We start from the raw sequence: 18,803 nt of genomic DNA on the forward strand, positions 1-18,803 counted from the left end.
GTCTGTAACTGAGAGAGTGTACAGATGGATACTACGGGTCAATTTGGTTCCATTTGTTGTTAAACTGAGGATTTATGTTGATTGGGGTCCCTGACAAGAAAATCATATTAAATGGGGGTCTAATGAATATGAAACTGGGGATTGTTGAAATGACAAAAGTTGAGAATCACTCATATGGACGTTTGCTTGACCTTATGAATGTGTTAAAAGTGTGAATGCGAAGCAAGGAAGTGCTGATACAGAGAGTGCGAGCTCAGCAAAAGTCTTCTCTGGGAAAAAGAAAGGGCCATAATTATCCCCTTCGTCTACAGTAGGCCTAATAAGATCTTTAGTTGAGAAAAGGTTTCAAGAAAGTAACATAATTTGCCCTAATGTTAAATTCATTAAATCTTGTGTTGTCCAAACATTCATCAGTGCTGCCAAAAACAGAAGAAAAGAAAAACAGTATCCATAATTTTGTTTCACTGTCTTCTTCCCCGAACATGATGGATTTGGAAGCTGGTGGCTCTTCCCGGAAGCAGCCCCCTGGCACCATTAAAGCCCACTGCTGACAGTGCGCTGGGGGTAAGCCAGGCCTGAAAGGGAACTGCTGAGAGCCACAACAGCACCCCTCAGCTACTGACTCCCTGGCTATTGTCCTGCCAAGGCTGAGCTGAACATGAAAACGATAGCAAAAACTTCATCTCGCCCATTCAGTATAACCTACATTCTAAAATTGTACTGATTGTGACATTGACTACTACAAACAAACCAGCCCTTGGACATGTTCGTGTTGCTACAGGAGTTTTACTGAACAATTTGGCATACCGTATGTTTAATAGCTATGGCCATAAAACTCTACAATGACCCTGTATGCTGCATCACATGCAGCATACACTATATGGCAGATACATTCTCAACTCTCCACCAGGAAACTATACATCTGTGCTGCCTTGAACTGAGTCTGCTTCAATTAGGCAACACTGTTTAATGTTGCCTTTAATTATATGTGGTTGCACCTCACAGTTCCATTTAAAAGATAATGTGTGTCTGTGTCCTCCTAATGCATATCAAATTGGGAGTCTTTGAAATAATAGTGGTTGTGAATCTGTAATAGCCTATACATCTATGATTTTCAAACACATATTGATCACATTTAGTTAAATATAGGGTTCCTGTCCTGTCCCACACATATCTGTAAAATTAACATAATAATAATACTTGGAAGCTCTTGGCAAAAGTAAAGTGTAAAGAACATCAAAATTTGATATGTTTTGTGCAAATATAGCCTACTAAATTAACCATTAATCAGCCTAAAAGTAAGCTTGAAGTTATTTCATTTAGTAGACCTCAATTAGGCTACATGTTGGGCCCTGACTTTACACAATATGGGCATACTATGCATGCGCACCACCATACCGATCAAGCCACTCAAGTATCTAATGTGACATCACAGATTCCCAGCTCACATTGCATGCTTGTCAAACCGGTGTTGACGCCTGTAGGAGTGTCACCGGCACTATTGAAACTGGCCAAGCGAAAACACCTGTTTAACCAACGCAACATACCGCCCTGTGCCCTCGGTGTGTGGAGGGTTTGGAAGTTTGGTTGCTGTTTTACGCGCAGGTTAATGTATGCTCTCAAATCACAAAGTTAACAAATCCTAGTCGAGAGCAGCACACATGGAAGTTTGTCATCATCGCGCATAGAGAGAAACGACAAACGACTTGACCTCATATACGGAGCTTCGTTTGTTTATTTTAACTTTTTAATAAAACAAAGACCGTGGGAGGATGATGGAGACGAACGGAATCACCAACATTAACAAAACTGGTAAGAGAACCCCGAGAGAAATGTTGTGTGTGTGCTAGTGTAATTCATTCATATGCTCGCATGAGTCGCATAATAGGTCGCAATTAAATCTCGCAGTGGGATTACTACTGGGATATTTAATTTGTCAGTCTGACCCGGTTGTCGCTTCAATGCTTATAAACCTAGCATGTAAATCAGTTCTTTTCGGCAAGCATGCACACACACCTTTGCAATGGCATAGGGCATAGGCCTATATTAAACTTTAGTCAATCCATTTGTGATCTCATACTTTATGACTAAACTAAATAGGCTAATCGTTTTTGCCATTATGTCGTTAATAAATCTCCCCGCCAAAGGCTGTTTATCAGGGTTTTTTCCCTTCCTTTTCTCTTCCCTTCTCTATGTCGTAACCGCTCTGTTGTGTAGGCTAGCCTACACTGGCAGAACAAGACCATTGGTTCATGTATAGGAATTTATTTATTTTGTTTTGTGCCAAAAGGTGTGGCCCCCTTTTCATTCACATTCCGTCGTTCTGCAAACGGGCCACTATAACCTATTTGTAGACTATGGGATAGGTCCTAGCCTACTCATGTCTACAAATAGGGTACTGAGAGTCCACTGCACATGGCCAGTTTGGCCATACATCGAAAGTGTTCTATTTATTGGTGAAAATGCCAGAATGTAGCCAATATTCCTCTATAAAGTTCTGACAGTATGAAACCCTGTTATGGTCTATGGAATTACAGTTAGTGGGTTAGTGCTCCGGGGGATTTAGGTGTCATGCAAGTACAACAGGTGTAATTTAGGCTAGCCTACATTAGAAGGCATACAAGTTATAGCTTCCGATTCTTATCTAGGCTATAGCCTTAAGACAAGTGACACATAATCTCATCAGTTAAAAGAAGAACAAACAAAATACCTTAAACTGAAGTCATCAGACTTTCAGTTTGTTACCCAATTAAGTAGGCATAATGACTAATATATTTAGCATTCATTGCAGAATTTGCAGACTTCTTGATTCGAGGAAATACATAAATAAGCCCGATTGAAAACAACAGGTTCAATAAATCAGTTGAACCTGAAGTTGCTATTTTTGGTTGGATTTTAGGCTACATTTAAGGTTTTACTGTAGGCCTGTATATGTTAACTAGAGCAATTATGCTTCTTGGCAATAACCTTTATACTGTTGGAAAGCCTGTTTATTTCACTTTGAAGTGGTGGTCCATTTGCAAGGAACATATACAGCTCAGATGAACATGATGGTTGCACCCATGAAATCTTCCTACTAAAGTTAGGCTATAGATTTCATGGGTGCAACCATACCTCATATATACCCATATAGGCTACCTGGCCCTGGGGGTACAGGCCTACTACACCATGGGATCCCACTCTAACAGACCTCCAGGCCATTAAGGGGCCATTCCATAATCTTATCTGAGAGACAGGCCTTCATGTTCCCATACACCTGCTGGCCCTACTGAGAGGGGGACGCGTATAGGACCTCTGTGAGTCCGGGTCCCCATTATGAACACACACACACACACACACACACACACACACACACACACACACACACACACACACACAATTTCGTTGTATTATTATATATTTTGTTGAGTAGGCCTACATCAGGTTTTATACGCAATAGACTATGTTATGTTATTGTGTAGCCTATGCCTATTTTACAATTTAAAATACCAGAAATTATTATTATTCTAAATCAGAGGTTTTCAACTGGTGGTCCGTGAAGGTATTGCATGTGGTCCCTGACCATGCATTTAGTATGTTTTTTTGTATTATCGATCACTATATTGGGAAACGAACTAGTTCACTAAATGACCTGGTAATGTATGATGTATAATGACGTCACATCAATGTTGTCAGTTGACAGTTACTGGGATGTCGGATGTCAAGAACTTCCACAGGGAGTTTGAATTTCAAGGGAATTAAGTGTACCGGATTGACTGGTTGAGTATTAGGAAATGTGCCCATATAATCATGCAATCGCATGTGTCTGCTATCTATGAGTTTAATATCGAAGGTTAAGATAACAGTATAAGGGCAACCATGGGAAAGGATCTTAGCTCCGGACGACTAGCATATGTCAGTTACATTACTGTTAAGGGCTTGATTTAATTCACCTCAAATTAACAAATTAAACAAAGCCCTTAACTGTCAATATTTTCCGTCTTTTCCCCCCACACCACGCCCATATCCCCCCACCCAACACAACAGTGGTCGGATGGTCCCCACTCTTAGTCAGGGTGGTGGTCCCTGGTTCAGAATCAGTTGAAAACCACTCTAAATTCCACGTACGGCTTTACATAATATCACCACTAGATGGAACCCTTGTACAAATCAATCTCAAAACAATTCTGTAGACACATGATGCGGGATTGATTTTGGGGGTACCAGGTCATCTCGCCCCTTTTCCATCTCGCCCCCGCGAAAAGTGAAGACGGCTCGCCACAGAATTTCGAAAAGTGAAGACGGCTCGCCACAGAATTTCGAATAGTCATAGCACTTTATAGTACACATGTATAATATATAATATAGTATAGTATGTATAGTATAGTATAGTAGTAGGCTATTATCTGTACATTATGCTATAAGTCTAAAAGGGGGTAATAAATCTAACTTCTAAGGTTTTAAATTCTCGGGTCGCCGCTTTGGGCGAGTTGGAAAAGGGGCGAGCCGTCTCGTATTCATTTTGGGAAGTTTAATATACTCTAAATCGAGTTTAACGGGGGTGTAAATTAAGTTATCATTAATGGAAAAACAATTACATCAGGTTAGACCAAAGTTTATGCTAATTCTCATTTAGATAATCTAATTTGTGAGAAGACCTCAATTTACCTCTGCGCCGCGGGTGACAGTCAGTCAGCTGTTGTCTTACCAGTGCACACCGTTAGGCTGCACAAACTGCAAACAGATGTGCGCGAAACTAGGAGTGCATGTGGCTGTACTTTGACATTAGTTGTACACGCCCTTCTAATCTACATTACAGCAGAAGTCGGTCCAGACTCCATTCATATTGTGTCTAGCTACCAGTGTTTTTAATTTAGCCACGTTATTGTAGCATAATAAGATACAGACTGTGTCAATCAGACAATATGCAATGCTTAACAACGAGAGAGCCAGAGCGCAGCAGATCGGAGGAGAAACTATATCGTGCGCGGATCCAGCGCCAGACGCGTTTGAACGTGAAGAGTTTGGGTAAGTCATCATCATAACGGGCGAATGATCCACACAACGGGATCTAAACGGGATTAAATGTGCGCAAAGCCTGTATCTGTTGTTGTTGTTCCACTCTAGTTTCAGAGTCAGACTACAGTGACTTACTGACTACTACAACAACTTAGCCACGCTGCCACAAACAACCATTAGCCATGACGTTGACCGGTTGAAGATTCCCAGGAAGCAAAATCACAATAAACGTCTTGAATCAGGAAACGGGTTGTTTGCACTGATCTAAACGGCGCCAGCAATTAAAGCTCAACCAAACTGCTCAGTGGCACGATGGGAATGTTGACAGGAGAGTTGCGTTGGACAGCCCTCCCCTCACCCTGCCACTGAGCAGTTTAGTTGATAAATAAATAACTTATAAAAAGTTCCCTAAACTAAATATCACAACAAGAAACTGTATGTGTGTTGTCTTGTCTCACTGTGTGCCCTGACTGTCATACTGGTAAGTAGGTACAGACAGACAGACAGACAGACAGAGACACACACACACACACACACACACACACACACACACACACACACACACACACTGTCACACACAGTCCCACAGCTCTGCTGCTGGCCGCCAGACCCCAGTGGGTCATCAAGTCATTATAAGGCAGTGGTTCTCCAAGTTTTATACCAAGTACCACCTCAGAAAATATACCACCATATAATAACTCGGTAAAATACAGGAGCGTAGAGTAGACCTGCCCCATCCTATTCAGCTATGTACAGATAACACAGTGACAGAAATGTAATTTATTTTTATTTCATTCCTAAGCCAATAATGAGGAAACTGTCTAATTAGTACAACTGATGATATTTCTAATCTAATCGTGATTAATTAAATCTTCTATTAATTGTGCGGTCATGCCTCATTTCAGCACTGCTGGAGAGTCTATTTCAACCAATTGCTTGGTCAAAGAACTACCAGTAGTAATAATATAAAAAAATGCTTTTTTTGGGGGGGCGATTCTTCTGCGTACCACCAGCAGGGGGCTCAAGTAGTAGTTGAGAATCACTGATCTAGAGTCATCTAGTGTGAGGGTCTCTCTGTAACCCCCTGGTTCTCTTTGGTGCTGGCGAGGGGACGGTAAGGTGGTAGCCGGTACCGAGGGGACGGTAAGGTGGTAGCCGGTACAGAGGGGACGGTAAGGTGGTAGCCGGTCCCGAAGGAAGACTACCTTACCCACCCAGAGGGGACGGTAAGGTGGTAGCCGGTCCCGAAGGAAGACTACCTTACCCACCCAGAAAGACAGACACCAGCTGCACTCTAGTGCTTTTCGCCAGCATAATACATGACCCAATTCATTCGCGCCCACCGGGGTCCACTCCGGACCGCTGCAGTTCTCGACCTAACATCAGGGCAGAGGCAGTCGGGGTGCAGTCCATTGTTTCCTTGACTGCGGCCCACAGGATCAGGGGCAAGCGGTGGTCCCAGTCCCTTTGCCAGCAGTCGGATAGATCAGCGAGCTGGTCAGCCAGGGTGTTTTTTAAACCGCCATTCCGTCACTCTGGGTGTGTAGAGGGGTAATTCTCCTTGGAGCGTCGTGGCAACCAGACTGTGTGGGAATAAGGAGTGTCGGGCAGGGATGATGAGGCTTGGCACCGAACACCATTCACCTGAATTTCCCTCTGGTGATCAATAAAAGTTTATTATCTTATCTTATATCATTTGCATGATTCTCTACTTTGTGAGTGCTGTACTGAATTATAAACTGCTGAGCAAGCATCGTTAATAGATTGGGATATATTGGGATGTATGCAACTGGACAACTGGACAAGTCTTGTTAAGCTTAAATAGTGTGTGCAGTGTGCACACAGTCACCACAAGTGTGCACACAGTCACCACAAGTGTCACCAAAAGTTTTCTCAACTTTGCTGCCAAGAAATGAGTATGTGGCGGAACTTTGAGTAGACTTATATACGCCCTTCCATACAGAGATCGGTCCATATCTAATAGTCTTACTAGTCTTTTACCCATGTTACTGTAGAATAAGTCAATATGCATTGCTTAAAAAGAGAACCAGAGCACAGCAGATCAGAGGAATTACTATACCGTGCACGAATCCAGAACATGAATGAGAAGATCATCGGTAAGTCATTAGCCTAATGCACAAACGGTACTATTCAACAGGATGGTATTATCAAATGTTGGCAAACAGAGCTTTCACTTGCTGTGTTATACTGTCTCGACGAAGTGTGGTAGGCTACTCTTATGAAAGAGTATGAAAATATATGCCTAATATAGAGGCCTCATAAGCAGATTTCTTGTCTTATTTCACACCAGTAATACCTTGTCTTTCTTTCCTTTCTATTTATGGTTTCTCACAGGCATGGAAGGAGATGCAGACCTCCAGTTTCTTCTGTCAGGGGGAGACCTCCTCAAGGTTCGCTCCTCATCCTGGAAGAAAACCCGCTTCTACAAACTACAAGAAGACTGCAAGACCATGTGGCACGAATCGAAAAAGACTTTTAAGTCGAACCAGACCTGTGAGTGGTGCTGCCGCCCCAGCATTCCAACTTCATGTGTGTGACCAGCCGTAACTCGCTGCCGAATAATGTGGTGTTGTGGTGGATCAGGTCTCACATTTCCACAGCTGTCTTTTCTATAGAGTATAGATAATAGAGTTATATGATATCAGCCCACAACTTTACTCTTAATTAACAACGCCTAATACATTAGGTTTTGGGACATTTAGGCTGTTTATAATTCCCATGCAGTACAATTAACAGACATCGGACTGGTTTATTATTGATATATTGATATTTTGTTCATTTTGCATGGTGCTAAACTACAGCAGGTGTGGTTAGACAGAAGTCAAATAAAAAGATTAGATATGGAGCAAGGAAACGTCTAAGCAACTGAAGCTTGAGACATTCACAATTAACCCTTGACTGTTTTTGTTAGTATTTGACAGGCCTATACTGTTTATATTCTTAAACGAGTTATGATCTTATCATGTTGATGCACCATGAAGTGTGGTTCTTCACATTTCATACTAGATTTGTGTCACACCATTACACAAATATCTGTTTCAGAACTGGGTAAACTCAATTTAGCCTAATTGTCTCCGTTCCATAGTCTCCCTGGACGACATCTCGGCCGTGCGGCCTGGCCGTCAGACAGAGGGGCTGAAGAAGAACACAGAGGAGCAGGTGGAGGGACGCTGCTTCTCCATCGTCTTCAAGAGCAGACGCAAGAACCTGGACCTCATCGCCAGCTCCGAAGAGGAGGCCAAACAGTGGATCAACAGCCTGGAGAAAATGATCGCCGCCATGACCAACCTCAGCAGTCAGCAGAAGACCGAACAGTATCCTCACCACGATAGAGATTATAATATAATGCTGGACACAAAACATCTGCACATGTTTTGTGTAGATGTTTTGGCAGCGTCTACGTTTTGGACATTTTAGGCATTTAGTAGATGCCCCTTAACCCATTTTGACCTGAGATCAGATAATAAAAATGTCTTCTACATCCTGACAGTTTTCTGAAAAAGCTATGTTTCTATGTCAGTCGTTCTTCGATTTTTCTAAAATAGCAGACCTACAAGCTCGTAGCGCGCCACTCGGTGGCGCGCTATGAGCTTGTAGATCTGCTATTTTTCAATAGCTAAAGCATAACGCTATACAATAGAGAATATTTCCTCCTTACATTAAATACTTCAGTTGGATCTTCAACTGCATGAGAAAAGCTGACAAGAACAGCGACGACAAGTTGAGTCAGAAAGAGATGAAAGACCTCCTGCATCTAATCAACGTGGAGGTGGATGACAGCTACGCAGAAATCATCTTTGAGGTGAAGAAGCTTTATTAGTGATTGGTTAACAGTGAATGTTTTCTTTTTATCAACAGTGTCACTGAACTGTTGACAGTCTGATGTAAGACAATGTAAGAAAGCATGTGACAATGTGTTGCAGCAGCAACATACTAGTTTAACCAAACATTTGCATATTCCACCATACAGAAATGTGACAAATCCAAATCTGGCTTCCTGGCCGGAGAGGAGATAGAACATTTCTATGACCTGTTGACCCACCGAGAGGAGATTGACGTGATTTATGGGGAGTATGCTACAACCACCGGCTACATGAGCGCCGAGAACCTGCTGCAGTTCCTGCTCAATGAACAGAGAGAGGAAGCCACGCTGGCAGACGCACACAAACTCATTGAGAAGTACGAGCTTGATGAAAAAGGTGATGATAAACTAATGGGCTGTTTTTGCAAATGAGTACTTTGGTGGTACTTTGTTTGAGTTACTCTACTAGGATGCAGAGTAAAAACCAACGTTTCGGCAGTACAACTGCCTTCTTCAGGGTACCGGTATAGGCAGTTGTACTGCAGTGTGTGCGCAGCCACTCTTTTGTCTTTTTAAGACTTAACTCTTTAGATGTTTCTGCCGTGAGCTGGCACCACTACTAAGACTGGTGTGCGTTTAGCATCCTCCTGCACAGAAAACATAATTACACATGAATGAGATGCTTGCCTTGACTATAGACAATTGATTTTCTTCACCTGTTTTCCATTTCTTAATTTTGTTTTCTCTTCTGACCACTGCTGTTTGGTCTTGGGGAGGGAGGTGCAAACAACCATGTCTCCTATGATACTAAGTCGCCAGTCACTTCTTTTCACCTGACAATAAGGACTTTCATTGGGGAACACGCTATCCATCCCAGTTCTGTTCCCACAGAACAGAACAACCTTCCCACCCACAAACACGACCAACTGTATTCATTGTTATGCCCGGCCAAGCCAGAGGCGCTGTGGAAGATTCAAACCCTTATGTCCACGTTGGTGGTCAGGAACTTTACCCCTGCCTCACCCGGAAGCCCTTCAGAGTACTATTTATCTGCTTAAAAATGTTCTCCCACGATTTTGCAACCCATTCTTTTCACCAAGTGTCATTTATCTAATGTAATCCTGGGCGCTACCCTTCCTCTGCCAACCTGGGGGGGGGGGGGGGGCAGCGGACTGACCTCATGCTTCCTTCTATGCATGAAGAGTCCAAGCTGCTTCTTTTCACCTGACAGGGGAGAGTTTCCCCGGCCGGACATAGCACGTGGAAGGAACACGTTATTCCGACCAGTTCCTTTCCCCTCCATCAGACGCCCCGGCTGACCAGGGGGAGGTAGTTTTAGAGACCAGGATTACTGCATGTTTTTGTGAGGGTGTCAGAGTACTATTTAAATAAAGTATGTAATGAGACTTGAGTTTATGTTCCTACCAAATGCTGTTAACGAGACCATCCCCATTTTCTTTAATTTTTTTTATTTTTATAATCTCTTCACAATCGCCAGCCAAAGTCAAGAACCTGCTTAGCAAAGATGGCTTCCTGCTGTACCTGCACCAGCCAGAGGGCTTGATTCTCCAGCCAGCGCATAGTGAGGTGTACCAGGACATGAGTCAGCCCCTCAACCACTACTTCATCTCCTCCTCGCACAACACCTACCTGCTGGAGGACCAGCTCAAAGGACCCAGCAGCACAGAGGCCTATGTCAGGTAAACACCTTTAACCCATTTTAGGCCTGACGTCGACATTTTTTAAATGTCTTCTAAATCCTAGTGGTGCTCAATATTTCATGTCAAGGACCCCACAAATGATATGTAATAGGCCACCGACCCCCATCTGAAAATATGATGTTCCAGGAACCCCTCAGAAGCAAAGATTTGAGTTAAAAGCGTTCGCTCTGAAAGAATATACATTCAAAGATTTGTGCCACATTTTCACGATTTTTCCAAAATAGCAGATCTACAAGCTCGTAGCGCGGCACTCGGTGCCGTGCTATGAGCTTGTAGATCCAATAGCTAAAGTATAACATAATGCCTGAAACACAAAAAGGGGTTGCCAGCGCCAAAATGGGTTAACATAATATGAGGCCTTATGGGTGATTCCCTCTGTTCTTGTTTTACTGTGTGTGTGTGTGTGTGTGTGTGTGTGTGTGTGTGTGTGTGTGTGTGTGTGTGTGTGTGTGTGTGTGTGTGTGTGTGTGTGTGTGTGTGTGTGTGTGTGTGTGTGTGTGTGTGTGTGTGTGTGTGTGTGTGTGTGTGTGTGTGTGTGTGTGTGTGTGTGTGTGTGTGTGTGGGCATTAAGCAACTAGTTACTAGTCGACTAGTAAATCCACTAGTCGACCTTGCTGATACTAGTTGACTAGTTGATAAGAAAAGAAAAAAAAAGTGTATTATTTTTTTCCCCCCGATGTTGTAGGCCTCAAGATCAGGTAGATTATAGTTATAGTCACCAATGTACACCGTTTTTAAATGTACAAATGTATTTAAAAAAAAGATATATTCTTTTTTTCTTCTTTTTTTTTGTTGACATACTAGGTGGTTAAACAACTAGTCGACTAGTAAACTAGGCAACTAGTCAACTAGTAAAAATGACTAGAAGTGAATGCCCTAGTGTGTGTGTGTGTGTGTGTCTGTGTGTGTGTGACTGTGTGTGTGTGTGTTCCGGCTGTTCCACGATCCTGTGACCAGAGGTCTTGAATCGGGTGAAGCTGTAATCAGGCTGATGAGAGTCTCCGGTTCAATCCCGGTGTGACTGAGTCAGTCAATCATGACGTTTTGTCCTTTCAGGGCGCTTCTCAAGGGCTGTCGCTGCGTGGAGTTGGACTGTTGGGATGGATCAGACGATGAGCCGGTCATTTACCACGGTTACACTCTGACCTCCAAAATCCTCTTCAGGGACGCCATCAAGGCCATCAAGGACTACGCCTTCGAGGTGTGTGTGTGTGTGTGTGGTTACTATGAAAACCTGCATTTCCCGCCAGTCGTGTCGTGTCACACCTCGATATATGGTCACACCACGTGACATCGCACAACATCACGCCTCATGACACACTCCATATATGGCTGTCTCCATATGTCGATCTGACATCATCAATATGTCAATCTGACATCTGTCACTCGTGCTTCTCAACTGTGCCTTATTAAGAAGCTCTGTTGTTTCAGCGCCCTTTAGGGCGAGGTCGCTTCTCGCCATCAGGGCGTCTTACTGATAGAATAGATCAAATGTAGCAGTACTGTCAAGGCGGGAGACCACCTGTTTGCTCTGGGTTTAATGGGTGTATTTTCTGTCCCCTTCATAGACGTCTGATTACCCACTGATCATTTCCCTGGAGAACCACTGTAGCGTGGAGCAGCAGAAAGTCATGGCCCGACACATGAGCTCCATCCTGGGCGTGGCTCTGCTAACCCAGCCCATGGGTGACACTATGCCCACTGGCTTCCCATCTGCTGAGGTGTGTATCTATGGTTGACAGATGTTCTTGTTGTTGAAAAAAAAATTCATGCACATTTTTACAATATTATTGTTTCCTCAAGAAACAAAGCCCCTTTGACTGTGTGTGTGCGTGTTTGTGTGTACTCATACCTCAGGATCTGAAAGGCAGATTCCTGGTCAAAGGGAAGAGGTTGGCTAAACTGGAAGCCAGCTTCGCTCCTGCGGTCCCACTCGAAGAAGAGGCTGATGTGACAGAAGAGGAAGAATCAAACGATGAAGAAGAAGCAGAAGAACAGAAAGAGGAACAGAAAAAGAAGGTAGGCTAACATCAGAGGCCCCCCCCCCCAGACATTTCTTTCTCACAATGGTGTCCATTGCTAAGAAATAACCGTCTTTCAAACCTGGCGACAAAGCTTCAATTAGGCTTTAATCTTCACTTCTATTGTACTGTACCTTCAGAAGGCAAAGAAGCTCAAACTAGCAAAAGAGCTCTCTGACATGGTGGTCTACTGCAAGAGTGTCCACTTCCACGGCTTCGAGGACGCCCAGGACAACCTGGGTTTCTACGAGATGTCCTCCTTCAAAGAGGGAAAAGCGCTAAAGCTGGCAGAAGAGTCAGGTGAGGATAATCTGTGACCGTCACTGGTCGCAACTCGCAACAAGAATGCTTTGCTGCTCCATTTAATCTTAGACTGTATTTCACCTCGGCTTCACTGAACTTACAGTAGTCCCATTGCTTTAAGGGTGTCAATAAATTAACTTGTGAATGAATAAATAGGTAAATTTACAAGACAAAGAGGCTAAAATCCCCCAAAACTGTCTCAGTGTTCTGTGTCCACTGTCAGTGTCCAGTCCATGTACTCAATATTTAAGAAAACACTGCACTATTGCTGAAACTTTAAATCACTTCTGGGCGTACATTTGAACTCTGTTCGTTTAGAACCACATGCACGTCCCTTGAAGCTAACTAAAAAGTCACATTTTCACCTTTTAGTCACCTTCATGTTGAGTGTTTCTTGAGTGATCCTTTTTGAATGGGTTCCTCATAAAGAAGTACGTAGAAGCTTTGACAAAATTGGAAGACATCTTCTCTTTTATGTTTTCTCCAGCTAACGGCTACATCCATCATAATGTGGACAAGTTGAGCCGCATCTACCCTGCAGGCTCCAGGACCGACTCCTCCAACTACAACCCGGTGCCCCTGTGGAACTCCGGCTGTCAAATTGGTACTTGATCTCTTTACAAATACCAAGACTAAGAAGGGAATGTCCAACTCGTATGTATTGTGTAGTATTAAAAAGTGATCAACGGAACACTCACCCACTTTCCCTTTCTTCTTTGTTTTAGTCGCGTTGAATTTCCAGACGTCGTGTACAGACATGGACCTGAATCAGGGCAGGTTCCTGGTAAATGGGAAAACGGGCTACGTCCTCAAGCCCTCGTACCTCAGGGATCCAAGCACTGAATTTGACCCCATCACCCTGACCCGAGGACCATGGCTGAAGCGGAAGACCCTCCATGTCATGGTGAGATAGAAGTAATACTAGTCCAGGCATCTGGAGAAATAAAAATGTTGGATTGAATTTTAATTTTTGGTGAAATGGTGACAAAGCCAACCAGATTCGTCTGGAACCAGGCTATAACCAACCAGGGCCTAGTATGCAAATAAGGGGGGGGGACATTGCAGGGGAAAGAAATCTAACACTGAGAGGGACGACACTAATATCCACACAGTGATATTAGTATTGCTATGCGAGGCTAAGTATTCATTCCGTTTGTTCAGTAACCAAAAATATCACTCGGGGTGCGGCGTAGTCTGCCAATTCTGGTTTAACCCATTTTGACGGGAACCCCTTTTGGTGTTTTAAACATTATGTTATAATTTAGCTATTGAAAAATAGCAGATCTACAAGCTCGTAGCGCGCCACCGAGTGCCGCGCTACGAGCTTGTAGGTCTGCTATTTATGAAAAATCGTGAAAATGTGCCTCACATCTTTGAATATTTATTCTTTCAGAGTTTCAGTTTTAAACTCAAATCTTGGAACTACATATTTTCAGATGGGGGTCGGCGGCATATTACATATAATTTTTGGGGTCCTTGACATGAAATATTGAGAACCACTGATATAGAAACATGAGGTTTTTCAGAAAAAAATACATTTTTTAAATTTCGACGAAAATCGAAATCACGGAACGCAGCGAATCAGACTAGCGGTTTGTTACCATTCGTGCATTAAAAAACAAACAAAAAATGACGCTCGGTTCTCATTGAAAAGCATAGGCAGAATCAAAGTCTAATTTGAGAGGCTGCACAACAATACTTTCACCCACCCCTTTACACCTGTAATCATGTGCTCCTTGACATGAACATGTTTGAGAAGCACTGCTTCATCAGAACTATGAATGAATAATGATGTGTCTCTGTTTTACCAGATTATATCGGGCCAGCAGTTGCCCAAAGTCAACATGAAGAAAACATCCATTGTGGACCCTCTGGTTAGAGTGCAGGTCTTTGGCGTCCCGGCCGACGTGGCTGAGAAAGACACACAGCACGTCGACAACAACGGTACCGAACCTCACAACCGCTGTCTCTGTCACCTAACCTCACAACCGCTGTCTCTGTCACAACGGTACCTAACCTCACAACCGCTGTCTCTGTACCTAACCTCACAACCGCTGTCTCTGTCTCTGTCTGTCAACAACGGTACCTAACCTCACAACCGCTGTCTCTGTCACCTAACCTCACAACCGCTGTCTCTGTACCTAACCTCACAACCGCTGTCTATGGCACTTGTCATAACCTCCATTTAAACAACGGTACCTAACCTCACAACCGCTGTCTCTGGCACTTGTCATTACCTCCATTTAACCCATTTTTGGGCGGGAACCTCTTTTGGTGTTAGCATTATGTTATGCTTTAGCTATTGAAAAATAGCAGATCTACAAGCTCATTTGTAGGTCTGCTATTTTTGAAAAATCGACATAGCTTTTTCAGAAAACTGTCAGGATGTAGAAGACATTTTTAGAATCTGATCTCAGGTCTAAATGGGTTAATTTGTTGCAGCTTGAAAGTGATAGATATTTTGTCAAAATAAGTGTTTTAACTCTATATTCCCATAGTAACCATATAGAATGTTTGTTCAATAAACGGGTTCTCTCCCGTTCCTTAGGGAACAGAAAATACATTTTCAGCTCGGGATACCGATTTCATCCAATCGGGAGCGAGAACTCGTACAGGACAACAACAAGGATAAACAAGTGAAATTCAGCAATAAAATAAAACACAATTTGAACTGGAACACGATAGCATTTTAAGCTGATGAAAGCTGTGTACTAAAACGATGGCGAGAAAGAGAGACCCCTGTTACTGAACAAACAAGCTATAGAAATCATTGCTATCAGAATATAGTTTATCAAACACAGGATATGATGTAAATTTACTTTGTGCAAGCACATACATAAGAGTGTCGTCTTGTTGATGAATGGTGGGAGCTGGATTTAGGTTGTAATTTGGTACGCATCATCAATTTACAATTTAGGCATTTAGCAGACGCTCTTAATCCAGAGCGACTTACATTAAGCAATAACAAAAGCATGGCATACATCACATATAAAAAAAAGTAGTTACTAAGAACGTAATAGTGGAGTATCTATGTAAACTATACATACTATACTATATACTATATTATACATGTGTACTATAAAGTGCTCATCAGTAGTGTTCCCTTGGTTCTTTCCTGTTTCGGCCTTGACTACAGGTATACACCCTCCCCAAGGTGGCCGGCTACAGGCTGATCAGACCTGAGCTTGACACTACAGGTATACACCCTCCTCAAGGTGGCCGGCTACAGGCTGATCAGACCTGAACTTGCGTCATTCCCAATTAGTCACGAGAGTCTCCTTCATGTTCTCATGGGACTATGCATGGCAGGGGTGTCCTTTTCCCTGGGTCGAGCCTGAGCTGACCGCATACCTCCTGGCCCAGCTGGGGTCTTCATGAAATGCCACTGGCTGCTTCTCTCTATATAGAGCTTTAACTTGTTTTACGATCATACGGCGTACTGCATTAATGTCCCCTTTTTACACTGACATTCATGTCCGTCCATCTTGTTCTGGTCTTGTTTGTTTCTAGGTTTCAGCCCATCATGGAATGAAAGCTTTGAATTCGATGTGCACGTGCCAGAGTTGGCCCTGGTGCGTTTTCTCATTGAGGACTATGATTCTGCATCTGGTAATGAGTTTGTCGCTCAATACACATTACCCTTCAGCAGCTTACAAATGGGTGAGTTCAGGAATTGGCATTAGACATGGTATTTTATCACATAGGAACTTAAATCAAAACTATGTTTCTCAAATTGATTTCAAGATTTTGCATTTCTTAAGTAATTTCTTAGTAATCACTCGACATCAGCCCCCCTAATCTGGGGGTCAGTCTCTAAATCTACTCTGTAGTTGAACATACAGTGCCACTATACACACACACACACACACACACACACACACACACACACACACACACACACACACACACACACACACACACACACACACACTCTCTCTCACACTGTACAAAGAGTCCTTCATGTCTAGTTTTTGTCTGAAACTAGTGATCCACTATGTGAGTCAAATCTCGTTTGTTTGTTTTTCTTCTTCGCCCATACAGGATACAGACAAGTGCCTCTGCTCAACAAAAATGGAGACATTCTTCCCTCAGCTGGACTCTTTGTACATATCATGGTCATTGATGCTGAATAAGATGTTTTCAGTTCGCTGTCCCTCTGTGTGGCCAAGATACTACCACCACCAGTACACTACAAGAAACATGGTGCTGTATTCAGCATAGTTTTTTCTTTAAATGTAAACTTTACTTTTATTTTTTATGGAAAGTATTCATAGTTAATTTATTAGCTTTATTCAGAGAGGCAGAAGAACCACTATCCTCAAGCTATGACAATGACAGTTGCTGACAACCGAAGTTCTCCAGCTGCAATTGGATTTGGTTTGTTTTTGTTTTTTTCGGGTGGGAGCAGATACACTACACACTATTTCCTACACTTTATAATGCTGCATGATATTAAGCATACTGCATTACACTACAGGGACTGCATTGTACAAACACATGTTCTAATTGGTTTATAATTTTAGCTGCATTGGTATTGAAATATCTTTGAGGTTGTGCTGCATTTTTAAGCTGCTTGTCCTGCATTTCTAGTCAGTATTGCAATATCTGTCCGTTTAAATATTGTTACTCAAGTTGCCATTTAAATACATAGTATGGAAACACATAAGGCAGCATACTATAGACAAGAGGTATGTATGTGCTCAGTTTTTAGCTGTGTTCATCAGCAATGATTCACATTTAATGAGATATTTTCTGATTGTACTTCTTGATATTAACGTTTTGTAAAATCCACGGTCTGATAAAAAAAAATGTTGAAACCTCTGAATACCTCTTGTTTTGTTTAACATTTAAATTTCTTTACATTTGATGGTATAGCAGGGTATGGCAAACCTGTGTATGGTACCATAGATTTAAGGGCTGCCTGGCATGGGCATTTCAGTTTTTGTTTCTTTTATTTTAACCATCCTGAAGCACAGCAAAGACTCCTAAGTAAAGTAGCCTTGCCGAGCCATGAGGGCAGGAGCCTATCTCCTGTTTCTGTAGCGTAAGGCAGCTTGATGTACAAGTACACCCCCTGGACATGACGCTAGTATGTCGCAGGGACTTACCCCCAATCCAACCCTTGATGCTGAGTGTCAAGCAGGGAGGCACTGGGTCCCATTTTTAGAGTCTTTGGTATGACCCGGCAGCCTCCCAGTCTCAGGGCGGACACTCTACCTGGTCTACCACAAGGCCACTGAGCTGGTAAAGCAAAGACTCCTTTGTTTGAACAAATGATTTCATCAATGGGGCGTGGAATGGAGGTTATCAGCCTGTGGCATTGTTGAGGTGTTATTATGGAAGCTCAGGTTTGCTTTGATAACAGCCGTTAAGTAAGTTCATTTGTATTGTTCAGTCTTTTGTATCACGCCTTTCTCTTGACAATACAACCTAGATTCTCTGTGGGGTTCAGGTCAGGCCAGTTGGCTGGTCCGTTCGTTAAGTACAGTAATACCATGGTCAGTACACCAGTTATGGTTAGTTTCTAGGCTCTGTGGGCAGGTGCCAAATCCAGCTGGAAAGGAAAATCAGCACCTCTATAAAACTTGTCAACATACTGAAGCGCAAAGTGCTCTAAAATATCCTGATCGGTGGCTGTGTTGACTCTGGACTTGATACAACAGTGGACCAACACCAGCAGATGACATGCAGCCAAATGGAAAGCTGACCTGCCCCCAAAAATATATATTTAATTGTTTTATTATAAATACATACATGAATAATGTGGAGCAGGGTCACGTGCATCATGCAGGCCCACCCACTCCTGGCCAGGCCCACCCAAAACCTCAGGTCTGGCTTCACCAATGATGACATGGCAACCCAAATTGTCACTGACAGACTGTCAAGAGGAAGGCGTGAGACATAAGACTGAACAATACAATTTAATTTACGGCTGTT

The 18,803-nt window shown here is 42.9% G+C and overlaps 1 protein-coding gene across 2 annotated transcripts; it reads left to right on the forward strand.

Moving 5' to 3' along the window:
* Positions 1 to 1,451: 1,451 nt before the first annotated feature.
* On the forward strand, positions 1,452 to 17,691 carry LOC306929537 (1-phosphatidylinositol 4,5-bisphosphate phosphodiesterase delta-1-like). 2 transcript variants are annotated; one of them, XM_079510105.1, is made up of 15 exons: positions 1,452 to 1,812; positions 7,354 to 7,512; positions 8,105 to 8,333; positions 8,692 to 8,821; positions 8,990 to 9,218; positions 10,320 to 10,521; positions 11,599 to 11,743; positions 12,111 to 12,263; positions 12,400 to 12,561; positions 12,704 to 12,863; positions 13,354 to 13,470; positions 13,592 to 13,770; positions 14,678 to 14,810; positions 16,377 to 16,526; positions 16,908 to 17,691. In XM_079510105.1, exons 1-15 carry the CDS (start codon positions 1,773 to 1,775, stop codon positions 16,997 to 16,999), a joined length of 2,280 nt encoding a protein of 759 aa, XP_079366231.1. In that variant the 5' UTR covers positions 1,452 to 1,772; the 3' UTR covers positions 17,000 to 17,691. The 2 variants fall into 2 exon arrangements, with proteins under 2 accessions (XP_079366231.1, XP_079366230.1); XM_079510104.1 differs by lacking the exon at positions 1,452 to 1,812 and adding an exon at positions 4,858 to 5,007.
* Positions 17,692 to 18,803: the final 1,112 nt, after the last annotated feature.

This window comes from Electrona antarctica (genome assembly GCF_951216825.1).
Source record: "Electrona antarctica genome assembly, chromosome: 1".
In the NCBI taxonomy this organism is placed as follows: Eukaryota; Metazoa; Chordata; class Actinopteri; order Myctophiformes; family Myctophidae; genus Electrona; species Electrona antarctica.

Bases quoted from the DNA above. Each gene is read 5' to 3' on its own strand.
- LOC306929537 (XM_079510104.1), top strand. From the start codon at position 4,905: ATGCAATGCTTAACAACGAGAGAGCCAGAGCGCAGCAGATCGGAGGAG. The intron at 5,008-7,353 runs GTAAGTCATCAT...GGTTTCTCACAG, and splicing joins TTTGAACGTGAAGAGTTTGG to GCATGGAAGGAGATGCAGAC. The intron at 16,527-16,907 runs GTGAGTTCAGGA...TCGCCCATACAG, and splicing joins CTTCAGCAGCTTACAAATGG to GATACAGACAAGTGCCTCTG.